Raw genomic sequence first — 27,190 nt, 5'->3', positions numbered from 1 at the left:
AAAAAGTGCAACAAGCAAGCAAAAACAAACACGCACACAGTGTTGCCAACTCGGATTTTGAAAAAGTCGTAGGACAGATTAGAAAATTACGTAGAAATGGTACAATTTCCATATTGAAAATACGTAGATCTACGTACTTTTTTTCTGAATGAAATGAAGAGAGTATAGGGGTAGGTAAAAGTAGTAAAACGACAATTTATATTGCCCTAAAAGTAGTAAAGTACACTTTTATTGTGTATCATTTTCAGAAATGTTTTCGAACAGGCGCTCACAGCATTTTTTTAATGGGGAAATGTTAAAATAACATTAGTTTCGACTTTTGCCACATGCCAATTATCCGTGATCGGACTAATAACCCATGTGACATGAGTCATCTGCTTTGGCGCGATGTGTTGAGTGGCGAGGTGAGTGGTGTGCGTTATAGTTCCAAAATACTGAACTGTCCTATGCATGACATTGACAGTGGGGCGCCACCGTCAATACCGGATCGCTAGTTCCGATTTTTGTCATGTTGGAAACCATATAGTTGAACGATGGTAGCGCCACCCTGTCATTGAGTTTGGTGGGACAGTTCAGCGTGGGTCATCTATAGTATGAAATGGAACGTTTATTAACTTTTTCGCGAAAGTAAAGGAAATGATGCACATTCAGGCTATTTTGCAAATTTGATAGAAAATACGTAGATTCTGGGACTGAAGTTCGTAGGTTTGCAAGGAAGGCTTAAAANTCACGACTTTATAGACAAACTGTACGTAGATCTACGTAAAAATACGTAGAGTTGGCAACCCTGCACGCACACCATCTGTGACGCACACCGACACCGACAGTGAGTGAGTGACAGTTTGAAAGTGTTGTTGGTTGAAAAAAAATTTATCGATATTTTTGGCGATATATTGAAATAAACGAATACTTTTGTTCCCGTTGAGTCACTCACACCATTTTGTGTAACACTGTTACCCATTGGTAAAAAAATTACCGATTAGTAACACTGTTACTCAATGCCACATTTTTTTTTCACTTTGAGTAACAGTGTTACTCAACAAAACAGTGTTCCCGTTAAGTAACACATTCTTGTATAAAATCATTGTTTATACAGGGCGGAAACAACAAGTGATCTCACTCGATTATTTTAAATTGAATGTTTCCTTCTTCCATAATTTTAGTACTACCACAGTCATGTCATGGCACTCATATCTCTTGATAATATTATAGCAAGTAAAGCCTAAAATCAACGTTTTCCATAAATAATTTTAAATAAGGATGCAATTTATGAGTTTATTTAAGAGTTTATTAATTAATAAAAACTATTACACTTCTAATATTGTGTGGCTGGTAGAGATGAAACGGATATCCGGTAACTATCCGGTAGGCCGTATATCCGGCCTTTTATTTAAAGTCCAAAAAGTTACAAAAAAGTAGTGATGCAACGAATACGAATATTCGTATTCGCCGAATAGTAGACATTTACCGAATATTCGTATTAGGTGAAATAATAATTACTAATACCTACTTTTTTAAATTTTGTCACACACGTAAGTGTATCTGAACACTATAGCCACAACGGCACGACGGGAAAACCCCGGTCAGTATGTAACAAAGTAGTAAGTACCTAAGTTCTCTTCGGGAATTTGACAGTCAATAGCAGGTCGATTGTACAAGTATTATTTTGTTTTGTGATTATTAGTTACAATGTGAAGTGATACAATAACAACAAAAAAATGCTATTTGTAAATTTTAATTACTAAAACATTAATCATAATAAAAAGAGTAAAATTTATGATTATTTCATGACTATGTAGAGATATTCGTATTCGTAAAAGTAGTATTCGTTGCATTACTACAAAAAAGCCATATTAAAGCCTTTTAAAAACTAACTTCTTTTTCTGGGCCATTCACTCTTATAAAGAATATACATACATAAATAGTAAATAATTATCTGTTAATGTCGAAATATTGCCAAATAAAATAGGCGATCTTTTTTCACTGATGGTCTGATGACATGATGCAGTTCAGTCAGATTACGCAGCAAGTAAACTAATTTAATTTTCACTATTCAATCACACACTCACGATGGCAACCGAAATCGTCCGAATTGATCTACCCCCTAGACAAGTGGCAAAATCTGACATTCTATTCGGACGGATTCGATTTTCGAAAAGTGTGACTATTCTAGTCTACTAGACCCACTGATCGCGTTCGAAGCACCTGTGCGGCGCTAAACTCGTCACAATATGCAACGAGACAATTGGCCAACTATCCGGCCGCCGGATATCCGGCTATCCGGCCTAGCAGCTGGCCGGATATCCAGTATCCGGTATCCAGCCAAACAACTGTCCGTTTCATCTGTAGTGGCTGGCATACCTACACATAAATATAATATGGAAGTTGGAAACATTGAATTTTCAGATAGATCCAATTTATACTGTAACATAATATTGATAGAATTTGAAAGAGCTCGTGAAGCACTTTCAGGATCAGTAACCAGTTGTTCGATATCTTGTATACTTTAGAAATAATCGAGTGAGTTCACTTATCGTTTCCATCCTGTATACTTCTTGACATAATACAAATGTGTCGCAGGCAATTTGTATAGTTCCGCATTTTACAAACGGCAACGACCGTTTACAAACTCAGATCATAGAAGGGAATAGATGTNCCTCCTATGTTATTCTGATTAATTTCGTTGCGGGTCCAATGACAGTTTAACTTTCCCCCGGGACAAACTTGACCTTCATTGGTTGGGTTTTTGTGGCGGTCAAGCTGTAGATCCTGGCTACACAGGAGTTGCAGTGGTGGGAACGAGAGGTGGGAATAGTCCCGTATATATAAGATGCCACAGTGTAAACGTTGATGTGCTGTAGTTTGTACATTTGTGTACTCTCCATTATTTCGGGTGACTGCGCATTATGAAAGTTCAGTCATTAGTATTACGACTAACAACGAACACGGCCTTTGAGTAAAACCTAAGCTTTGCTTATTTCGTGATTTTATCACTTTTCTTTCTTTGACTTGGTGGTTACTTATTGATTTTAATATAATTAATTTGCATTTTTGTTGGTTTCGACTAGTATGGTCTGTAAGACGTGATATTATAAAATTGGACTTTACAGCCAACGGACCATTTTGACTTTTTTGACTTAAACTTATAGGCATTTTTTTTAATTTGTATGTTACAAGTTTTTCAAGCCTTGGAGCGAAATTCCGTTAAGCATTTTATACAACATATTGAAATTATTTATTGATTAAAATCTAAAAAATTCTAAAAAATAAACAATAATTTTCGTCTAAGCTATCCACTTTCAGAGTGCAAAGCTTAGTGTAAAAATTAAGGATTCATTTTATTTAGCTGCATAATGAACGAACAAATTAAGAACTGCTACGAGCTACGGTCCGCTACGACGCGTCGGTGTGCCGTAGCTGCTACGAAATTGCATTCGAGATTTTTGTAGCAATGAGATTAGTGAGAGCACTGTTGAGGTTTCAACTTACAGAAGCATAGAAAATATTTTGCAATTTATTTTTTATGCAAAAGCAGTGCTACGAGTATGTCCAATGTTTTTATAGGTTGCACTTGACTTTAATGTTACTGTAATCTAGAAAATCTGATTAGGAAAATCATTTAATTTTGAAATGAAATTTACTTTGCCATAGCTTAGTTAAATCTTGCCAGGAAAGTAAATATACGATTGCAAATCATAATTTGAAATACAAAGGATTTGTCTCGAATTCGGAAATTCAATTAAAACGCATAATGAAAATATACAGGGTGGCTTACCACTGCCGTTTGTGTTTATCTTCCGATATTGAGGAGTTCAATTCTCAATTTATATTATGTAAATTCTACATTGATCCCATTACAGTATAGAAGAGCAGTAAGCTTAAGGTTAGTCTACTATCAATGAAAATCAAGTTCTTGGTTTTGAGTTCTTGTCTCATCAACGTAGTCTGTAACAGATCAATGAGGGCTATCGTTTTAGCACTCACAAGTTACCGCCACTGTAGAGTGAGGTCCTGTCACTTGCTAGTAGCGAAGATAGTGGCACCTACTGGTGAGCGCTAAAGTGGTAGGTGGACTATCGGATTTGCACTCATCAAGATGGCGCCACTATAGAGTAAGGTCCTGTCAATCGCCAGGGGTGCCAACTGTTAAGTATAAAAACGATAGCCCTCATTGAGTTGATTACAGCTCAGTCTTAGAGCGGTATAATACTTCTAAAATAGATTTTTAGTAAATTACAGAGTCATACATTTTTGTTTTAGGAGTCACGAAAACAGTCCTGCGGTCAGGAATCATACTAGCGATTGAAGAATATCTGCAAGTATTCAGACTTATACTTTTGCTTCAGTTTATACTGTGGCTCCAGGATTCTCTGACACGGATTGATGGATTCATCCATCTGAATCGGTCCGATCGCGGTCGACGAATGGTTTAAAGGTTCACTTTACCGAAAAAATAAAGGCAGATAGCAGAGTCATGGACGAATGGGTTTTCTACTTTTTTTGCTATCAGCCCATTTGTTCACAGACACGTTAATGTTTATTCTCAGCTACGTCATACCGATATCTACTGAGACGTGTAAAAGCGCTTTGTGAAAGCCTATTTGCAAAAAATAAATTTCTTTAGAGGTCTAAGAAAAAATATTTTAATTTAATAAATAAATAAATAAGGTGAATTTAAATAATGCACATTTATTCGCAAATATATGAAGGAACCAAACTGTAAAAAGGACTTAGATTTTAATAATTACTTCGTCCAAAAAATAATGTTTTTTTAATACCCGTCGTTTCGACGGATGGTTAGCTTAAACAGGGTACGCCGGAAGGTTAGCTATCTAGGGCTAATGTTGATAAACAAACCAAATATGAAGCCTATAACCTACTCCATGACACACACCATATTTGGATTCGAAAGAATCATAGCACAAAAAACTCTGTAAATGAATAAAAAAACATTAATATTCGACTATTAGTTACAAACGAATTTACGTTTCTTAATTTTTGTCAATAGCACCATTGTTTGTATAGGACTACGCAGAATACATTTGAATATGCAAAATTATTCGGTCTCTATATTCGCCTGACTAAGAACAATAGTAGAGGTTCATGTTATGTATAACTATGTTGCAAAATATTTACTGTTCAACATGAAATACCTCTTCTTGACGGTGACTGTACCAAAGAAAATATTTTCAGTGTTTTCAGTGCAATGTTTATAATCTTTTATCTTTATTATTTCTCATTCAATGGCTTATCGTCACAAAACTCGCGTGTAAATGCACAAAGCATTCGTAAAGCTCAAAATATCAGAGGATGATACTATAAATCTACGCCAAATTGGTAGGCTCAGTGTGGATTTGTCAGTCAATCAACAATATCTTTATTATACATAAAAAGTCGGTCTGTTGGATGTGACGCACGATATTTATAACTACATTAACTTATCTACGTATTCAACGGTTATTACTTACATAAGTTATGGCATTGTTTATTTTGGTCGATAATTGCTTACCTATTTATCTGTTGTATCGACATAATTGACTCTTTAGACCTATACTTAGATAAGTGCCGTAATGTTTAATATTCTGAAGTGAACTTACATATTGATCGAACCCTTAGCTTAATGGTTTGTATCAGACTCCAACGCTAGTTTCAAAACCTATTGGAGCAACCAAATTATATAGGAAATCTGTATCTGACAGTCGTTTTCCGCTGTCTGTCGCTATGTATGCTTAGATATGGATTTTGATGCGGTTTTTAATAGAGTGATTCAAGAGGAAGGTTTATTATGTATACCTAGCACCCATGCGAAGAGCTGGGCAGATCCCTAGTACCTACTATTATATTTTTAACTTAGGAGCTGAAGCGCCGGGAAGCTCTATAAGTTATTACCCCACTATTTAGCATGTATAAACTAGGCAGCTGTTGACCCTTGAAAAGAGAAAAGAGTCTGACAATAGTAACTGATATTCTTGCGCTGCTTCTTCTCAGCACTGGTCCATTTATTGTCCCAAAGCAGTGATAGGTTTGAAGTAAATAATACTGGGGCGGGCTTTTAAAAGCTTACTTGCAAAACATAATCAAGAGTTTATGATTATTAACATCGTTAAATTGTTTATTTACCTGTAAATGCTAATATTTGCTTATTAATTTTCTGTTCTCTGTTTCTCAGGTATACGAGAGCGGAGTGACAGAGCCGCCTCGTTGGACGCGCTCTCCTCTCGGCCACCATCGGAAGATCAGCGGCTCCCACTGCCCAGTCCACGGGTAAGTGTTGAAACGTTTTCATCATCATCATTTTCAGCCATAAGACGTCCACTGCTGAACATAGGCCTCTCCCAATGATTTCCACAATGGCCGGTTGTAGGCGGCCTGCATCCAGCGCCTTCCCGCTACCTTTATGAGGTCGTCAGTCCACCTTGTGGGTAGACGTCCTACGCTGCGCTTCCCTATACGAGGCCTCCACTCCAGTACCTCTAGCATGAACAAGTTTCGTCTTCGAATCGTTTGCGTATTCGACAAAATTTGATACTCAACCTTCGAATTAAACGATAAAGTGACAATTTTGATTCTCAAAATAAGTTTCGTGCAACCATTTCTCATACTAAGTTCCCTTTACGACACGTTCACAAGGGCGCTGTTGTAGTTTTCGTATTAAATCTTTTGATGGCGATTCGAATACGCAAACGATTCGAACTCGGAAGTTTTTCGTGCTAGCCGTACTGAACTTTACTGCCCCATCGGCCGTCAGTTCGGCGTACCTACTATGTGCCCTGCCCATTGCCACTTTAGCTTGCTAATCCGTTGGAAACGTTTTGCTACATAGTAAATCCCGTTTCATACCTTCATAATGATGAGTAGTATTCAAGCAGATCGCCTGACATTTCTGTTGTTTAGTTAATAACGACTCACGGCTAGCTAACAAATAAAGATTGCCATTGATCTGAAGCATATGAAATAGAAAGTTTTATTTACTTTATCTGACAAATAAGTTCATAGGCTATTGAAACAAAATTTAGTTAAATGCCCAATTTCCCATTAAAGGTCGTATTTACTTATATCTAGGAGTCTTATAATATTAGTTAGGTAGGTACTGTATTGAATAAAAACATTTACCAGTAATAAAGCACTCCGTCAATACACAAATATCTAAATCAAAACCCGTCAATATTCCTAAAACATTTTCATTACGAAATACTCGACAAACAAAAACCTTTCGTTTGCCTTCAAACAATCAAACTAATGGATCTTGATGGATCACAAAATACACAAATAGGTAATACTTTCCTGTAATAATGGCCGTAAAAATTCAAGGTATTATTTCCCGTACCTAATAGGTATATAGGAGGCTGACAAAGTGACTGACGCCCGTTTTCACCATCATTCCCTAATTTTTAAGTGACCCCTATGGTAACACATAACAGGAATTTTGTTTTCAGTTTCGGGTATGAGTTTCCCCGACGTGGTGGTAGGCTTAACATGTATGTTGGTATAAGTGCCCTGAAAAAGACTTTCATTCTAATGAAGAATTTGAATTTGAATCCTTAATTTTTCAAAGGGATGACGTTCTAATATTTCAATTTGTATGTCGTTGAGAATTAATCCAAGGGTAAAAATAGACATCCTTTTAGGTTCGGGTTTGTTTTATGCTCAGAATAAGGCTCAGAGCAATCTTTACGTCAAGTAAATTAAAATACTCTCGCAGCTAGCGGTCAAATAAAGGTTCTCGTAATCTAAAAGCGATCCTTTAAAACTCCACAAATTATAATTTTATCATCACCTGAATAAATTTTAATTAAAACGTTATGGATTCCGGGTAGAGCTCACTTCCTTCCTTCACCTTCATCATCACTTCCCATCAGACTTAGTGCTTTACTATTGAGTTTAAAAATAGGTAGGTACTAAAAGACTTAGGACCCATTGAAAAACCTCTAATTATTTTTTGGGAAGTCTTCAGTCGCCAATATGTATTACTACGCCTAATCTTAGATCAACTCAATACTGCAATTTTTTTATTATAAAAATTGAACTGCTTAGTTTAGTATCAGGTGTAAACTGAACCTTAATCTTTTCAGTGAGCAGTTCAACTTACTGTTACTGATTACAAATTACTGTCTTACAGATAATTGTTTTGCATGTTACAAAGAATTGAATCAAGGGCGTGATCCATTCTTGTTCTATTTGAATGAACATGAATTGTAATGTTTCTTGTATTAGACAAACAAAACTCGATACATAACCAACTAGATAGGTACATACTCGTAGTTTAATTAATTAATTTCATAATAGTTAATTCTTAGTTAAAACGAAATATTTCTTAATCATTCTAACTTATAGTTTTCATGTACCTATGTATGTACAGTCAGCATCAAATAGAACGTGACACCCAAAGTGGCCGAAAAGCTGACAACATAACCTTATTCCAATTGTAATAATGATGTGTTTTGGCTACTTTGGATGTCACGAACTTATCGAATTTATCGCTGACTGTACATATTTTTAAGTAGGTACCTATGTAGGTAATAGTTTTGTTATAGACTGAACTATAATCACTTCTTCCTAACAGAGACGAGAGCAACGCCATCTGGGCAGCGATCCGAGCGCTGCTGCAAGACAACACACTGCTCCAGTGCTACGACAAAGCTTTTGACGACATCGCTGCTGACGCTACACGAAGGTATTACACGCTACATTTAGATACATAAATATTTATCAGACAAAACATATGTTTTGAGTGTCTAGGACTTTTGAAAGAATACTATAGCACTTTGTAAATACAAATTACTTTACTAATAATTCCGTTAACCCCTCGTGGTATTTATTTATAATATTTAGTTAAAGCCTTAAATGTTCTCTAAAACAACCATAGAAATCGGAATAGAAATAAAAAGATCTTGTTTCTTTTGTATGAAATAAGCTGAACATGGCATTTCGTGTATGTAATAATAGAAGTGGGACACAGTGTTGTTCATGTTCCACCACATAGGGTACGGTAGGGCTAAATGGGTTAACCAGTCCAGTGACGTCACGTTATGCCAAATATTTTGACAGGGTGACTTTGAAATCGTTGGCATCCTTATAATATAAGACTCTACTTTGATTCGGATTTGTCTCATATTTGGGGAAAGAACTTGTATTATGAGTAGGTAGCCTTATTTTAAAAGGATGCCAACGATTTCAGTCACCCTGTATAAGGCTACGTGCTACAGGCTACATGGATTTTAAAAAGGCACTGGCTAATTTGATAATGCCAAGGCTGAAAAAATGAAAAAAAAAAAACAAATGCCTATTCCTTTACATCTTTAGCGTGGCGCTATCGTGCTAATGGAAAAACACCCAAAGGGGTTCTACTAAGTCACTCGTACACGAGTGGATCCCATTACCTCCTCTGTATACCCTCTACGCAGTTAGTAGTTCTTATTGAATCTTCTCGTGTTACCCTCATTGAGAGCAAACACGTGTTAGGTACAGTCAACAGCATTCATAATAAACATTTTTATTGCAAAGTCGCACCTATCACAAATAAATAAGATTCGCCACGAGTGTCCACAGCAACGTTAATGTATTTTCATTCCCTACAATATCACATTGTTAGAGAGGAAACTTCTCGCTCTATTGTACAGGCAACGACACATCAAAGTCAAACATTGCGGCATTATGTATGTAAGTAAAGTAGTTTTAATTGGTGCTATTTTGCAACAAAAATACTTCACTCTACAGTCAACTGTACTTGAACATAATAAAAATATTGTTGGACTCTCTATCCTCCAGAGTAATTAACAATTAATGATAATGTAATAACATGTAGTAAAAGAATTTATCTTTTATCAAGTTTTCACAACCAATTTTGATAAACTTAAAGTAAATATTGGATCTTGGAAAAGACGTAGGCTAAATTACCTTCAATAGGGGTTAAATAGGGGAAGAATTATTTATGGGCAACCAATATATTCCCAAGTTGGGGAGACGAAAATTCATATTTATGCTTTTCTTTACAAAAAATTAAGTGAAATGTGAACGTAATTTTAGTTTTATGGCATGATTTTCTTTGATAGACGAAAACTAAGTAACACTGGTTGAAACTAGTTTAAAAATAAACGAAAACATAAGATTCCTTAGCCGTTTTTACTTTACTATTGATGACGTTTACCTTACTTTATTCCTAACCGTTGTGTGAGAAACTTTATACTCTGGCCACAAACTAAAATCAACATCGATGCAGACCTCTAGCAATGACAGGAAATAGACAAAACTTTACATAAATGCTACTTAGCATAGGTAAATAGTTTCTCTCCATGCTATACTTAAGTGCGGGTATACAGATACTTTACTATTTCATAGTGGAGTCTGACTATCCATCATTCAAAAGGGCGATGAAAACACACCACACTAAGCATACTAATTTGAGAATGCAATAATGTTTTATGAAGCTATGACTCCCGCTGCATCCCCATTAGCATATAAATGTGTTCTCAAGTCACTAACTAGAGGTATTAAAAGTAAATTACTTTTAACAATAGACGTACCTACCTACTCAAACTATAGAATATATTATATACTCGTATTTTATTGATTAACGGCCTACTTACGCTCTAATTAAGTAATTTTTGAAACTGAAGGACCAATACAATACTTAAATTCTACCAACCAGGACTTCATATGAACAGAGTTGAATTATTTCATATTACGTCCTTCTGAGGAACATACCTACAGAGAAGAAGAGCGATGTCTTATTTAGCTTTATTGATATGACCTTTGCAATCGAAGTAATACTTATAAACAATAGTACAATACACATTTTAATATCAGTGATTTTTTCAGTAATGATGGGACGAAAAATGTTCTGGGAACAAGCTATCAACTTCGGATAAAACAAAAATCAAACTCCACTTCTTTGTAAGCCTTAAATCTTTTCCTCATTGGCAGAGGAGGAACCGTCGGTAAAATTAATCCCGTATAATCTTGGAAAAATATTTCACAATTTATTTCTTAAGAGCGAACTTAATTTATATGCAAAGTTGAGATCTGATCAAGCGCGCTCATACATTACGTTATTCCCATAATAGCTATTTTGGGGAAATTACATTTTCTTCTTAACCACGTTTGGGTATTAAGCATTCATGTATTCAGACCTTGGCCTAGATTTTTTCTAGACATTCTTCAATATCTGTTATGTGAACCAACCCCCTAAATTGGGTTCATACTTTTTAAACAGAATACTTACTATTACTTACTTATTTTTACGTATCTATAAAAGTGTTTCTGTTTAGATGCTATGGCATCAAATTGGTGTTGGGTTTGAAAAGAATAGAACGGACAAGAAGTTAGAAACAAAAATAAGAGCAGGGATCATGAAGGACACAACGACACGACTTATAAGTTCGCCACTTGCAGCTTTCTGACGGATATTATATCGCTTTACAGTGTGTAAGATAATTTAAGCCCGGTCTGTGAGCACGTAGAATTTTGTCCAATGACCCCAAGCTACCCATCCTTATCGCTCACAGCCCAGACAAAATTCCACGTGCTCACAGACCAGACTATAGGATTGTTGATGTTATGTTAAAATCGAATTTTTTCCCTTAGGCTAGGAGATCTACGGCACGCTGAAAATGCCTTAAACGAGGAGTTGGAGACAGAAGTATACCGTTGGGCGCTAGAAACCATTGGTGTGATGATGTTCGGAATCCGCCTCGGCTGCCTGGACGGAGCCGCGCATATCCCTACAGCTGATAACAAGTAAGTCAGCTGATAAAAACTCATAAAACTCATTTATTTCTATAAATAGGCTTAAAAAAGCACTTTATATACATATATGATAACAGTAACATAGCCCTTAACAATACTGTCAGTGGGCACATAGCTCTTAGAATTTATCGCTATTTGGGGCAGAAAAGTTCTCGAGTTGCGACCACAAACCGAAAGGCTTCTCACTTGGTGGACTGACGATGTAGTAAAAGGGGCAGAGAGCCTGGATGCAGGAGGCGCAAGACCGGTCGTTGTGAAAATCTTTGGAGGAGGCCTTTGTCCGTTATTCGGCCGAATTTCTAGATATAGCTGAGAATGCACTAAACGAGGAGCTAGAAACAGAGGAATAATACCGCTGGGTGCTGGGAGACCTTAGCGTGATTATGCTAGGCATCCGCCTCGACATTTAAATCCACTCATTTGCATCTTCAAATAAAAAACCAAGATAATATTATATGCACAATGCAAACTCTAAGGTTAATAGAACCTTATTCGGTGCTCCTCTAATTTGCATACAAATATAAATTGTCTAAAATAAAAGAGAGTTTTCTAAGAATAATTTAAATTAAGTTACTACTCAACTTCAAGTAAATTAAACATAATTTTATTAGAGTAAACGGTGCTTGACCTGATGAAAATTAAATCCCATCCAAGTTTATTGCCAGTTCTGAATAAAAATATTTATTCCACGTATTTTTAATTTTAATTCTCTAGATTCTTAGGTATTCTCTACTTTCAAAGTTTATTAATCGCTTTATTGAAGTTACTATCTAAGTATCTAGTTAATTTCTTTTTTGCTTATAGTATCTAAATGGATTTAAGCTTCAATTCTTGGATGTACAAGAAACAAACCAAACATAACCATCTACATCTAATCATAGCATAGGTATAGATCGTTTCATCCACGAAGACGCGCCCCACCAATTTTTGGTCGAGAGAAGCGCGTGGTGCGGGGAGTTTAATCCGAGCAATCCGAGCATCATTATTGTAATGTGCGTGTGCACTCGTGGATGATTAATTTAGCGTATTATGATTAATATAACACTCAAATATTAGCGGAAGAATGGTGGATCGCGTCTTCGTGGATAAAACGATCTATAAGTACTGCATGTCTTTAAATACACAGCTGACATATTAAATTTTTCATCTTAATCATAATTTGGCCTTAACGCCTGTGCAAATTATCCAATTAATGTTTATCTTTTGCCCCCAGAACTCCCGAAAAGACTTCCCTAGACGACGACACCCCAGACCGATGCTCTCTATCCAAACGCTGCCTGGAAGAGCTAAGTCCAGCAGAGAGCCTGGTGCGATACGCGAGAGAAATAGCTGGTGGAAACTACCTAGTCAGGAGCGAGGCCACTTTGAAGAAGGACTCGCTAGTCTTCAACAATGCCTTGAAAGCCCTTGACAGACATTACAGGTAGGTCAAAATCCTAGAACAGCTAAGTCCTGCAGAGAGCCTGGTACGCGAGAGAGATAGCCGGTGAAAACTACCTAGTCAGGAGCGAGGCCACTTTGAAGAAGGACTCGCTAGTCTTCAACAACGCCTTGAAAGCCCTTGATAGACATTACAGGTAGGTCAAAATCCTAGAACAGCTAAGTCCTGCAGAGAGCCTAGTGCGGTACGCGAGAGGACTCACAAGTCTTCAACAACGCACTGAAAGCTCTTGATATACATTACAGGTAGGTTACAATCATCGTCATCATTTTCAGGTCATTAACGCCCGTATTCACAAACATTGCTATGAGGCCTCACAGTGCGCGTGGACGCACAGGGTGACAGGCGAACTAATCATAGAACTCTATTTAACGCTGTGCGTTTGATTTGGTGCTTCACTTAAGCAAACATCGTTTGTGAATACGGGCGTTAGTCTACACTATAGACACGATCCTAAAATGCCAGGGGAAAGTGGAGGGTTTGGGCTGCACTCACCACTCAGACGGGTTGGGGAAGCCAAATCTTCACATATTTGTAAATTAATTGTCTTTTTGCGACATCAAAGGAAAAGTAAGAATGGTCAAATAAGTATTATCCTAACTTAGCTTACCTTGGTTTGATGAAACAGACGACGACAAGGCTGGCCACAGTTGAGGATCCGTACCCTGATGGGGACAAATGCAGTAAAATGAGCATGAGCATTTAAAGTCACGTAGGTACATTTATTACATTTAAATACCTACTTAAATAAGTTCTTAAAAGGTAGAATAAACATTCCCAAAATAAGTAACACCTCTTTTACGAAGTACGAGTATCAGTAACCTAACAGTTCTTAAATTATATTGTTGCTTACTTAATTGATAAAACCGTTTTGGTTCCGCGAGTCCGCGTGTAACCACAAAAGCTAGTTTAATATCACAATGTAATAATAACTATATTAAGATAATTAATGTCAACAAACTATAGTTTTTTTGTTAAAATAATTGCCAAGCAAATCAAGAACCGCTGTGAGTAAGTTAAGTCTGGATTTTGATTCTGTAGCATTCCGAAGCAACCACAAGGCGGATTTGCTGAGGCCCGTTGAACTAAGTTGCCAGCAACATTTGCAATATAAATAACTTTGAAACCACCAAGAAACACTTTGGTTACATTTTAGATGATAGGTACTTTGACAAGGGTTGGTGATGCTGTTTAATATTTAATTGTTTACCTTAACGCATAGATTTACTACATAAAAGCAAAATATTAAGATCAAGAATTGGGATTTGGTAATTTAATCAAAGCTCATAATTGACTACCTTAACAGTTGCACTAAAAAGCTCATAGGTTTCATTTAGCATCAGCTTATCAGAACAGCACAGACCTTCTAATAAGCTGTTATCCTAGGCAGTTTTAATCAGTCATTAATGACTCGTTTCTGATACATGAAGAACATTAACTAATTGACGTAGATTAATCCTGAACCAATCGACCGAATCAAACATGATTAACATTTTTCATTAGGTCGGTATATTTACAAGCGGGACCGGGATAACCTCGCTGAATGCTTTTAGCATTAAATTCACCATATTATTTTGTACTTACTTCTTAAAGATTTTTAAATAAATTAAAAATAATAAAAAAGTGACCGATTACATAATTAATTTACGCCCGTTTTCACAAACATTACTATGAGGACGCACATGGTGACACACGAACTAATCACAGAGCTCTTTTCAACGCTGTGCGTTCGATTTGCTGCTTCACTTAAGCTAGCATCGTTTGTGAATACGGTCGTAAGTATCCACAGCAAGAGTACGACCCTCTTTACCGGAAGCAAATAGGGGATTTGGCCTGGTCAGCTTTCATCATAAACTTTCTCATTTCTTACAGTCTCACCGAATTCTTCTTACAACAAGCCACTGCCGAGCTAAAGTCCGGGACTTTAAGACCTGAACAAGCGTTCCTGGACAAACTGAGGCCACTAGAGGGGAGGATACTGCCGCTAGCCTCCGACTTTTTGCTGGCTGGGGTGGAACCGGTAAGTAACTGCTAAACTGAAAACCCAACAATACCCGTGTAAAAGATGTAGGTACTACAACATACACCCATTCAAATTAAATACCCTTGACTTCACGCCACACAAAACTGAGAGATATAATAATACTACACTTTTCTCTTCTAAATATCTTCAATTTATGATTAACTCATGACATTCTACTCATCCCATAATATCGAAGTCTTATAGACTTACAATTTCAAATTCCATATTAATTATGTACAGTCGCGGAATGAAAAGGTTCGTCACCTTAGTGTCGGTTTTCGCTTGTACTAGGTAATGTAAGAGTCAAACCTGCCAACATAACCGTGCAAGAAACAGTGTTGCTAACATTTAAATAAATAGGTANTTAATAATGTTGTCCTCAAAATGGAACCTCTGTATATTTTCGTGTAAAAAAAAATCAAAGTTCTATGTCATAAAAAACATATGATTTTCAGCTACGCCGCTCAAAAAATGTGTTTGGGAAATTGACCCTTATATGCAAAGTTGAGATCTGATCAAGCGCGCTCATACATCACGTTATTCCCATAATAGCTATTTTGGGGAAATTACATTTTCTTCTTAACCACGTTTGGGTATTAAGCATTCATGTATTCAGACCTTGGCCTAGATTTTTTCTAGCTCTTCTTCGATATTTTTAAAGAATTCTAGGCTCTATTATGTAAACCAACCCCTAAATTGGGCTCATACTTTTTAAGCATCTGTATACTTACTTATTTTTACGTATCTATAAAGGTGTTTCTGTTTAAATGCCATAACACAAGCTCTATTTAGATTGGTGTTAGGTATGAAAACAATAGAACGGAAAAGAAAATAAGAGCAGGGATCATGAAGAAGGATACAACGGCTTATAAGTTCGCCATTAGCAGCTTTCTGACGATAATATCGCTTTGCAGTGTGTAAGATAATTTAAGCCCGGTCTGTGAGCACGTAGAATTTTGTCCAATGACCCCAAGCTACCCATCCTTATCGCTCACAGCCCAGACAAAATTCCACGTGCTCACAGACCAGACTATAGGATTGTTGATGTTATGTTAAACTCGAAATATTTTCAGGCTAGGAGACCTACGGCACGCTGAGAATGCTTTAAACGAGGAGTTGGAGACAGAAGTATACCGTTGGGCGCTAGAAACCATTGGTGTGATGATGTTCGGAATCCGCCTCGGCTGCCTGGACGGAGTAGCGCATATCCCTACGGCTGATAACAAGTAAGTCAGCTGATAACAGTAACATAGCCCTTAACAATACTATCAGTGGGCACATAGCTCTTAGAATATTTATCGCTATTTGGGCTAAGTTCTCGAGTTGCGACCACAAACCGAAAGGCTTCTCACTTGGTGGACTGACGATGTAATAAAAGGGGGCAGAGAGTCTGGATGCAGAAGGCGTAGGACCGGTCGTTGTGAAAATCTTTGGAGGAGGCCTTTGTCCAGCAGTGGACGTTATACAGCCGAATTTCTAGATATAGCTGAGAATGCACTAAATGAGGAGTTTAGAAACAGACGTACCGCTGGGCGCTAGAGACCCTTTGCGTGATGATGCTAGGCATCCGCCTTTGCTTTTATATCCACCCGTTTGCATCTTTTCAATTAAAAACAAATTAATATGTACAGAACAATGTAAACTCTAAGATAAATAATAATAGAACCTTATTCGGTGCTCCTTTAATTTGCATACAATTTTAAATTTTCTAAATTAAAAAGAGTATTCTAGGAATAATTTAACCATCTTTAAATTAAATTAAGTTACTACTCTACTTCAAGTAAATTAAACATCATTTTATTAGAGTAAACGTTGCTTGACCTGATGAAAATTAAATCCCATCCAAGTTTGTTGCCAGTTCTGAATAAAAATATTTATTCCAAGTATTTTTAATTTCAATTCTCTAGATTCTTAGGTATTCTCTAATTTCAAAGTTTATTAATCGCTTTATTGAAGTTACCATCGACTTAATCTCTTTTTTGCTTATAGTAGGGTAGACCGGGGACAATANTAAGTATCTAGTTAATTTCTTTTTTGCTTATAGTATCTAAATGGATTTAAGCTTCAATTCTTGGATGTACAAGAAACAAACCAAACATAACCATCTACATCTAATCATAGCATAGGTATAGATCGTTTCATCCACGAAGACGCGCCCCACCAATTTTTGGTCGAGAGAAGCGCGTGGTGCGGGGAGTTTAATCCGAGCAATCCGAGCATCATTATTGTAATGTGCGTGTGCACTCGTGGATGATTAATTTAGCGTATTATGATTAATATAACACTCAAATATTAGCGGAAGAATGGTGGATCGCGTCTTCGTGGATAAAACGATCTATAAGTACTGCATGTCTTTAAATACACAGCTGACATATTAAATTTTTCATCTTAATCATAATTTGGCCTTAACGCCTGTGCAAATTATCCAATTAATGTTTATCTTTTGCCCCCAGAACTCCCGAAAAGACTTCCCTAGACGACGACACCCCAGACCGATGCTCTCTATCCAAACGCTGCCTGGAAGAGCTAAGTCCAGCAGAGAGCCTGGTGCGATACGCGAGAGAAATAGCTGGTGGAAACTACCTAGTCAGGAGCGAGGCCACTTTGAAGAAGGACTCGCTAGTCTTCAACAATGCCTTGAAAGCCCTTGACAGACATTACAGGTAGGTCAAAATCCTAGAACAGCTAAGTCCTGCAGAGAGCCTGGTACGCGAGAGAGATAGCCGGTGAAAACTACCTAGTCAGGAGCGAGGCCACTTTGAAGAAGGACTCGCTAGTCTTCAACAACGCCTTGAAAGCCCTTGATAGACATTACAGGTGGGTCAAAATCCTAGAACAGCTAAGTCCTGCAGAGAGCCTAGTGCGGTACGCGAGAGGACTCACAAGTCTTCAACAACGCACTGAAAGCTCTTGATATACATTACAGGTAGGTTACAATCATCGTCATCATTTTCAGGTCATTAACGCCCGTATTCACAAACATTGCTATGAGGCCTCACAGTGCGCGTGGACGCACAGGGTGACAGGCGAACTAATCATAGAACTCTATTTAACGCTGTGCGTTTGATTTGGTGCTTCACTTAAGCAAACATCGTTTGTGAATACGGGCGTTAGTCTACACTATAGACACGATCCTAAAATGCCAGGGGAAAGTGGAGGGTTTGGGCTGCACTCACCACTCAGACGGGTTGGGGAAGCCAAATCTTCACATATTTGTAAATTAATTGTCTTTTTGCGACATCAAAGGAAAAGTAAGAATGGTCAAATAAGTATTATCCTAATTTAGCTTACCTTGGTTTGATGAAACAGACGACGACAAGGCTGGCCACAGTTGAGGATCCGTACCCTGATGGGGACAAATGCAGTAAAATGAGCATGAGCATTTAAAGTCACTTAGGTACATTTATTACATTTAAATACCTAATTCAATAAGTTCTTAAAAGGTAGAATAAACATTCTCAAAATAAGTAACACCTCTTTTACGAAGGAGTATCAGTAACCTAACAGTTCTTAATTTATTATTGTTGCTTACTTAATTGATAAAACCGTTTTGGTTCCGCGAGTCCGCGTGTAACCACAAAAACTAGTAATACGAGTATGTAATTTAATAATAACTATATTTAGATAGTTAATGTCAACAAACTATAGTTTCTTTGTTAAAATAATTGCTAAGCAAATCAAGAACCAGTGAGCCAGTTAAGTCTGGATTTTGATTCTTTAGCATTCCGAAGCAACCACAAGGCAGATTTTCTGAGGCCAGTTGAACTAAGTTGCCAGCAACGTTTGCAATATAAATCACTTTGAAACCACCAAGAAACACTTTGGTTACATCTTAGATAATAGGTACTTTGGTAAGGGTTGGTGATGTTGGTTGAATATTTAATTGTTTACCTTAACGCATAGATTTACTACATAAAAGCAAAATATTAAGATCAAGAATTGGGATTTGGTAATTTCATCAAAGGTCGTAATTGACTGCCTTAACAGTTGCACTAAAAAGCTCTTGTCTCATGTAGCATAGGGGATTTGGCCTGGTCAGCTTTCATCATAAACTTTCTCATTTCTTACAGTCTCACCGAATTCTTCTTACAACAAGCCACTGCCGAGCTAAAGTCCGGGACTCTAAGACCTGAACAAGCGTTCCTGGACAAACTGAGGCCACTAGAGGGGAGGATACTGCCGCTAGCCTCCGACTTTTTGCTGGCTGGGGTGGAACCGGTAAGTAACTGCTAAACTATGTCAACAATACCAAGCATGTACTACAACATACACCCGGCCATTCAAATTAAATACCCTTGACTTCACGCCACACAAAACTGAGAGATATAATAATACTACACTTTTCTCTTCTAAATATCTTTAATTTATGATTAACTCATGACATTCTACTCATCCCTTAATATCGAAGTCTTATAGACTTACAATTTCAAATTCATTACAATAGGGATGTTTCCTGGGTCAAAAAGCAAGAGTTTTAATTAGTCCGTCAGTTAACTTATCAAAAAAAACTCTACACGTATTTTTCACTTTTTCAAACTAATGAAAATTTAAAGAAATAAAGCGCGCCAAAGTTCATAAGAAGAGGCCCGTGACGTCAATGCGTGCATAAAAGTGCCGCACGTTGTGACGTCGTGCGGAACTTCAACGCACCATAACTATGTAATTATTTGTTAGATTGACAAATAAAAATATATGTGTCCAATATTTTTTGATTTAAACATTACGGACTAAAAAAATTTTTTTAGGAAACTAGCCTATTCCATATTAATTATGTACCTTAGCATTTGCCGAGCAAGCAACCTTTGTATCGATTTCAATTTGGTTAGGTTAGGACATTTCAAGCTTGAATCAACTTGATTTACGATAAGAATAATAAATCCTTACTTCGGCGAGCACGGTAAGCCAGTCCTATCGAACCCTGTCAGGATATCCCATACAGATCCCGGGTCATAAAGTTTTGACAACAAGATTAGGTATCTACTCGTACATTCCAATTAATTATAAGTAGTTTCCTATAATTTGACATAACTGCTTGGGTTAAACAAAAAAAATTCGAGCAGGTTAAATCGATCTTATCGATTCGATTATTATTCGATTCTAAATCGATTTATCTTTTTAACCCATATTATACCCAGAACTATTGAAATCTCAGATTTTTATGTAATTTGGCATACTGAGTTTCTTGCGCTGCTTCTTCTCAGCACTGACCCATTTATTATCCTGAAGCAGAGGTAGGGTTAATACTGGGACGTGTAAAAGTGCTTTTGAAAAGTCTACTTGCATAAATAAATTAGTTTTATGACTTTTACTTATTTACAGTTTCTTTTAAAGGCATCGCAAGAAAACTTGGACCATTTGGTCGTTTTCGTGCCTCTGGGCATACCTATACGGGCAATCTCGAATCCACAACTCAGCCAAACTACCAACTTCAATTGGGTATGTAATAGAAATCTAGTCTTTCACACAACCTAATTGAAGTTGGTGGAAAATTTGTCCCTGGAGAACAGTTTGACGTTTTTCCTCTGACCCTTCCAAATTGGGAGCAAAGTGTATCCAACCTGAAGAGTACCCAACCATTTTGTTAGTAACAATTCCTTCTCTTATTTAATGTCAGAGCCCCGATTACGGTAATTTTCAACGTCTACAATCCAGACACGCTTCTCGATTCTGCGATACGATTGGTCGTTCAACAGCGTACGTCAGCTGTTTTGACCAATCGTATTGCAGAATCGAGAAGCGTGTCTGGATTGTTGACGTTAAAAATTACCGTAATCGGGGCTCAGATAGCTTCTCAAAAATTTTGACAGCTCTTTTTTTTTTTAATCTTTATTGTTTATAGGGGGTTTTGTCAAAGTGCCTATGTCACCCCCGTAATCACCTTCTTAGAATCTATTACAATAATTATTATGGTTATGTGCCTAATTCAACTATTTCTTCCACCTAGGGAAGTTAACAATTTGCATAATTTTCGGGCTTCCTCGCTTAAAGGTACAGCTAGGATACTGTTGTAGAAACCTCATTAATTGCTCCTAATTAATGGTGAGTGCCCAGTGTAAAAGGTATTTTTGTTTCCAGCTGGTCCACTCAGCCCTCAGCATGCTATACCAGTTGTCCCTCCATGCGGCACAACAACAAAGAGCCCACGACCAGGTCGCCTGGGCCAAGGAATCTACTGACGCAGGATTGGAGGCACCAGAACTGCCTTACATAGCAGCCTGTGCAAAGGAAGCGTTGAGGATCCATCCTGCTACTGGGGGTGTAGTTAGGAGGAGCAGAGAGGAACTGGCTGTTGGAGGATTCGAAGTTCCTGCTGGGGTGAGTCTCTTTTCGAATATAATTGGAGTTTCAGAGGAGACCAGTGGTTTCTTTATGATGATGAAGGCAGCAGCGAGCCCACGACAACGTCGTCTAGGCCAAGGAGTCCACAGACGCAGGGTTGGAAGCACCAGAACTGCCGTATATAGCGGCCTGTGCAAAGGAAGCGTTGAGGATCCATCCTGCTACTGGAGGAGTGGTCAGGAGAAGCAGAGAGGAGTTAGCTGTTGGAGGATTTGAAGTACCAGCTGGGGTGAGACTCTTTTCGAATATATTTGAATTTCAGAGAGGGCCTAGAGCTCGACCAACTCCATTAGGCTAAGGAATTCACAGACAGTAGAGTTAGAGATACCAGAACTGCCTTACAGGCAGGATTCGAAGTTTTTGCTGGGGTAAGTTACTTTGAAGTTTACTTTGAATTTTAGAGCAAAGGAATTATAAAGCTTTTCTACAATGGTGCATTGGTGAAAAGAAGCATTGGGAATCCATAAAGGCATAGCGAACGAAAATGCACCTTTCGAGATCGTGGATATTTTTTTCTACTAAGTGTGGTTACGGAGATTGTATAACAAAAGCAGCTCTCTCAATTTTCAACCGACTTCAAAAAAGGAGGAGGTTCTCAATTCGACCCGTATGTTTTTTTTCTATGTTTGTTACGCGATAACTCCGCCAATTATGAACCGATTTGAACAAATCTTTTTTCGGCGTATAGGTAATACCTCAAGGGTGGTCCCATTTAAATTTAATAATAGAAAAAACAACCCCCAAGTGTGGAAAATTGGGGATGAACTTTTTTATACGCAATATCTCCGCCGATTATAAATTTTGAATGATTATTTTTTTGTTGAATAGGTATTTTCAAAAGGGTGGTTTCATGCGAATTTGAAGAAAATATTTCACCCCCAAGGGTGGAAAATTGGGGATGAACTTTTTTATACGCAATATCTCCGCCGATTATGAACCAATTTGAACGATAGTTTTTTTGTTGAATAGGTATTATCAAAATTTTTTTTGTGTTCACGAATTTGAAGTCGGTTTTATTTAAAAAAAAAAGTTAATTATATTTCATTAGCTTAGGATACTCCCAGGGTAAAATCAATCCAATAGTCTCAAGAACGACAGCTCCATACTCTGAAAGATCATTAACTACGCTTGAGACCTGGATTGCACCAAAAATAGAAAAATTTAACAAATCCTCTCTTCCATAGGTGGACATAGTCTTAGCACACGGCGTGACCAGCAAATCTGAGAAGCAATGGGGACGCTCCAAAGCCTTCATCCCAGAAAGATGGTGCAACGAGGGTTGGGAGCCTTTAAAGGCTTCCAGAGCTCATCCCCTAGCCTCCATGCCTTTTGGGGACGCCTGTCCTGCAACAGGGGTAGTTGGGAAGATGCTGACATCCCTTGCCACGAGGGTGCTAGACAAATACAGACTGGAATGGCATGGGCCTATGCCCAATATCACTACCACAGGAGTCAATAAGCTACAACCACCGTATTACTTCGTCCTACAGAATGCTGCTTGAAATTCATTTTGGATGATTCTGAAAATATTGTAATTTATATTTTTTTGGACTTATACGAGTACTTACAGTAGTACTAGTTAAACTTAGTGTGAGATATATTTTGGCTAATGAAATTGTAATCTGTGGTAATTATTTTAGGGCGACTATTATAAAAGAAACTAATTTGAAAAAACATCTAAATAAATAATCTTCTATGTATCCGCCTAGAATTATTTGTTGTAGAATTAAGATTATAATTAATCGAATTAAATATTATTGATAGAAATTATTTTAAATAATATAATGTTCCTTTTTAAAATTAATGCTAATTTTATTGTACTGTTTTTTGCACATTGCAATAATTAAATAATAATTATTAAATTAATTGGTTTTATTATGATTACTATCCTTATTCACTCAACCATGATAAATAATTAAACTGTACTGACAGAATTCGTTTTTTTGAATGATAAAAAATATTACAAGTAAAAGTAAAAACATAAGGAATAATTTTGATGTTGTTTTGATTTATTTAAAATTCTTTGTACAAACATCGACATGCTAGATTCCAATATCAACAAATATCTAGGAAATGCCAAACAAACACGTTTATTGCATTATTTACAGCCATTAATCAGTGCCGCCACCTCGCCGTGATCAATCTCATTTAGTGACAGACGGTGTACATTGTTCGCTTGCACGCCGGGATCGGGTACTAAGCAGGCTTTTTGTTACTTGACATCACTAAACTGGAAATAAACAATATCGACTAGAAAAAATATCTTTATAGAGTGCACCAGTACTTTTTCTTTGCCTCTACATTATTAACTGAGTAGCATGCCTTACGAATTGTTAAAATTGTTAATAAATAAACTCATCTGTAGGTAGGTAGAGACTCTACCTACTAGAGACGACANATAAATCCATACTTCGGCGAGCACGGTAAGCCAGTCCTATCGAACCCTGTCAGGATATCCCTTAAAAGATCCCGGCTCATAAAGTTTTGACAACAAGATTAGGTATCTACTCGTACATTCCAATTAATTAAAAGTAGTTTCCTGTAATTTGACATAACTGCTTGGGATAAACAAAAAAAAATCGAGCGGGTTAAATCGATCTTATCGATTCGATTATTATTCGATTCTAAATCGATTTATCTTTTTAACCCATATTATACCCAGAACTATTGAAATCTATTTATTTATTTATATGGCATACCAACAACATATATATTATACTCTTATGATTAACATTTATGAAGATAACATTTCTGATATACAGGTCACTTAAGGGTAAGCTCAACATTCACAAAAATCTCCGATTTTTATGTAATTTGGCATACTGAGTTTCTTGCGCTGCTTCTTCTCAGCACTGACCCATTTATTATCCTGAAGCAGAGGTAGGGTTAATACTGGGACGTGTAAAAGTGCTTTTGAAAAGTCTACTTGCATAAATAAATTAGTTTTATGAGTTTTATTTACAGTTTCTTTTAAAGGCATCGCAAGTAAACTTGTACCATTTGGTCGTTTTCGTGCCTCTGGGTATACCTATATGGGCAATCTCGAATCCACAACTCAGCCAAACTACCAACTTTAATAGAAATCTAGTCTTTCACAACCCAATTGAAGTTGGTGGAAAATTTGTCCCTAGAAAACAGTTTGACGTTTTTCCTCTGACCCTTCCAAATTGGGAGCAAAGTGTATCCAACCTGAAGAGTACCCAACCATTTTGTTAGTGACAATTCATCTCTTATTTAATGTCAGATAACTTCTCAAAAATTTTGACAGCTCCTTTTTTTTTAAATCTTTATTGTTTATAGGGGGTTTTGTCAAAGTGCCTATGTCACCCCCGTAATCACCTTCTTAGAATCTATTACAATAATATTACGGTTATGTGCCTAATTCAACTATTTCTTCCATCTAGTGAAGTTAACAATTTGCATAATTTTCGGGCTTCCTCGCTTAAAGGTACAGCTAGGATACTGTTGTAGAAACCTCATTAATGGGGATGTTTCCTGGGTCAAAAAGCAAGAGTTTTAATTAGTCCGTCAATTAACTTATCAAAAAATACTCTACACGTATTTTTCACTTTTTCAAACTAATGAAAATTTAAAGAGATAAAGCGTGCCAAAGTTCATAAGAAGAGGCCCGTGACGTCAATGCGTGCATGAAAGTGCCGCACGTTGTGACGTCGTGCGGAACTTCAACGCACCATAACTATGTAATTATTTGTTAGATTGACAAATAAAAATATATGTGTCCAATATTTTTTAATGTTAAACATGACGGACTAAAAAAATTTTTTTAGGAAACTAGCCTGGTAAGTTCCCAGTGTAAAAGATATTTTTGTTTCCAGCTGGTCCACTCAGCCCTCAGCATGTTATACCAGCTGTCCCTCCACGCGGCACAACAACAAAGAGCCCATGACCAGGTAGTCTGGGCCAAGGAATCTACTGACGCAGGGTTGGAGGCACCAGAACTCCCTTACATAGCTGCCTGTGCAAAGGAAGCGTTGAGGATCCATCCAGCTACTGGAGGAGTGGTCAGGAGAAGCAGAGAGGAGCTGGCTGTAGGAGGATTTGAAGTACCAGCTGGGGTGAGACTCTTTTCGAATATAATTGGAGTTTCAGAGGAGACCAGTGGTTTCTTTAAGGTGACGAAAGCAGCAGCGAGCCCACGACCAGGTCGTCTAGGCCAAGGAGTCCACAGACGCAGGATTGGAGGCACCAGAACTGCCGTATATAGCGGCCTGTGCGAAGGAAGCGTTGAGGATCCATCCTGCTACTGGAGGAGTGGTTAGGAGAAGCAGAGAGGAGTTAGCTGTTGGGGGATTCGAAGTTCCTGCTGGGATAAGTCTGTTGAAATCTGTTTGAATTTCAGAGGAGATTCAGTAGTTTTAGAGTCGCACAGGGTGAAGGAGACATTGAGAACCAATTAGGATACCAGAGATTCAGATGTTGCATAACAAAGCTGGTTCTTAGAGTACTTATTGGAAGTTCCTGCTAGGATGATAGTTGCTTGGAGAGTGGCTGGTTATTTATTAAAACATTGAAGACTTATTTCTAAAACTTCTATTGAATAAATCTACGGTTTGGTCTACGTTAATGTGAAAATAGTAATGTTATAATGTACCTTTCAAGTACAGGTACCTACCTACCTTGAGCTTCACGTAAAAACATAAGTATAGATATAAAAGTATAAAAGTAGCTTATTAGTATAGATTAGAACACAGGCAGAATTGCTATCCATTAAAGATAGAAAAAGAATTTAACAAATCCTCTCTTCCACAGGTGGACATAGTCCTAGCACACGGCGTGACCAGCAAATCGGAGAAACAATGGGGGCGATCCAAGGCTTTCATCCCTGAAAGATGGTGCAACGAGGGTTGGGAGCCTTTAAAGGCTTCCAGAGCTCATCCCCTAGCCTCTATGCCTTTTGGGGACGCCTGTCCTGCAACAGGGGTAGTTGGGAAGATGCTGACATCCCTTGCCACGAGGGTGCTAGACAAATACAGACTGGAATGGCATGGGCCTATGCCCAATATTACTACCACAGGAGTTAATAAGCTGCAACCACCGTATTACTTCGTCCTACAGAATGCTGCCTGAAATGCATTTTGGGTGATTCTGAAAAAATGTATTTATATTTTTTGGACTTAAGTATGGCTTTATACGAGTACTTACAGTAGTACTAGTTCGAATATGAAAACTTAGGCTGGGTTGCACCATCTTACTTTAACTTTGACAAACGTCAAAAATCTGTCAAAATCCATACAAAAAACATCGGTTATCGTTATAGTTACGGTCAAAGTTAGGTGGTGCAACTGAGCCTTAGTATAAGATATATTTTGGCTAATGAAATTGTAATCTGTGGTAATTATTTTAGGTGACTATTAAAAAAGAAAGTAATTTTAAAAAAAATTGAAATAAATAATCTTCTATGTATCCGCCTAGAATTATTTGTTGTAGAATTAAGATTATAATTAATCGAATTAAATATTATTGATAGAAGTTATTTTAAATAATATCATGTTCCTTATTAAAAATAAATGATAATTTTATTGTACTGTTTTTTGCACATTACAATAATTAAATAATTATGATTAAATTAATTGGTTTTATTATGATTACTATCCTTACTCACTCAACCATGATAAATATAA

At 37.2% G+C, this 27,190-nt stretch overlaps 1 protein-coding gene across 1 annotated transcript; it reads left to right on the top strand.

Annotated features, from left to right (window-relative positions):
• The first annotated feature begins 5,144 nt into the window (after window positions 1-5,144).
• Window positions 5,145-23,350, top strand: LOC114354863 (uncharacterized). Its single transcript, XM_028307432.1, has 13 exons — window positions 5,145-5,165; window positions 6,170-6,264; window positions 8,564-8,674; window positions 11,584-11,736; window positions 12,959-13,168; window positions 15,059-15,206; window positions 16,002-16,126; window positions 16,283-16,435; window positions 17,663-17,872; window positions 19,280-19,427; window positions 21,285-21,419; window positions 21,628-21,777; window positions 22,733-23,350. The coding sequence occupies exons 1-13, from the start codon at window positions 5,145-5,147 to the stop codon at window positions 23,048-23,050; spliced, it is 1,977 nt and encodes a 658-aa protein (XP_028163233.1). The 3' UTR covers window positions 23,051-23,350.
• Window positions 23,351-27,190: the final 3,840 nt, after the last annotated feature.

This window comes from Ostrinia furnacalis, unplaced genomic scaffold, assembly GCF_004193835.3.
Source record: "Ostrinia furnacalis isolate ACB-3 unplaced genomic scaffold, ASM419383v2 OfSCF2237, whole genome shotgun sequence".
NCBI classification, from domain to species: domain Eukaryota; kingdom Metazoa; phylum Arthropoda; class Insecta; order Lepidoptera; family Crambidae; genus Ostrinia; species Ostrinia furnacalis.
Note: the sequence above shows the minus strand (reverse complement) of the source record. Positions and strands in the feature narration are given on the sequence as shown.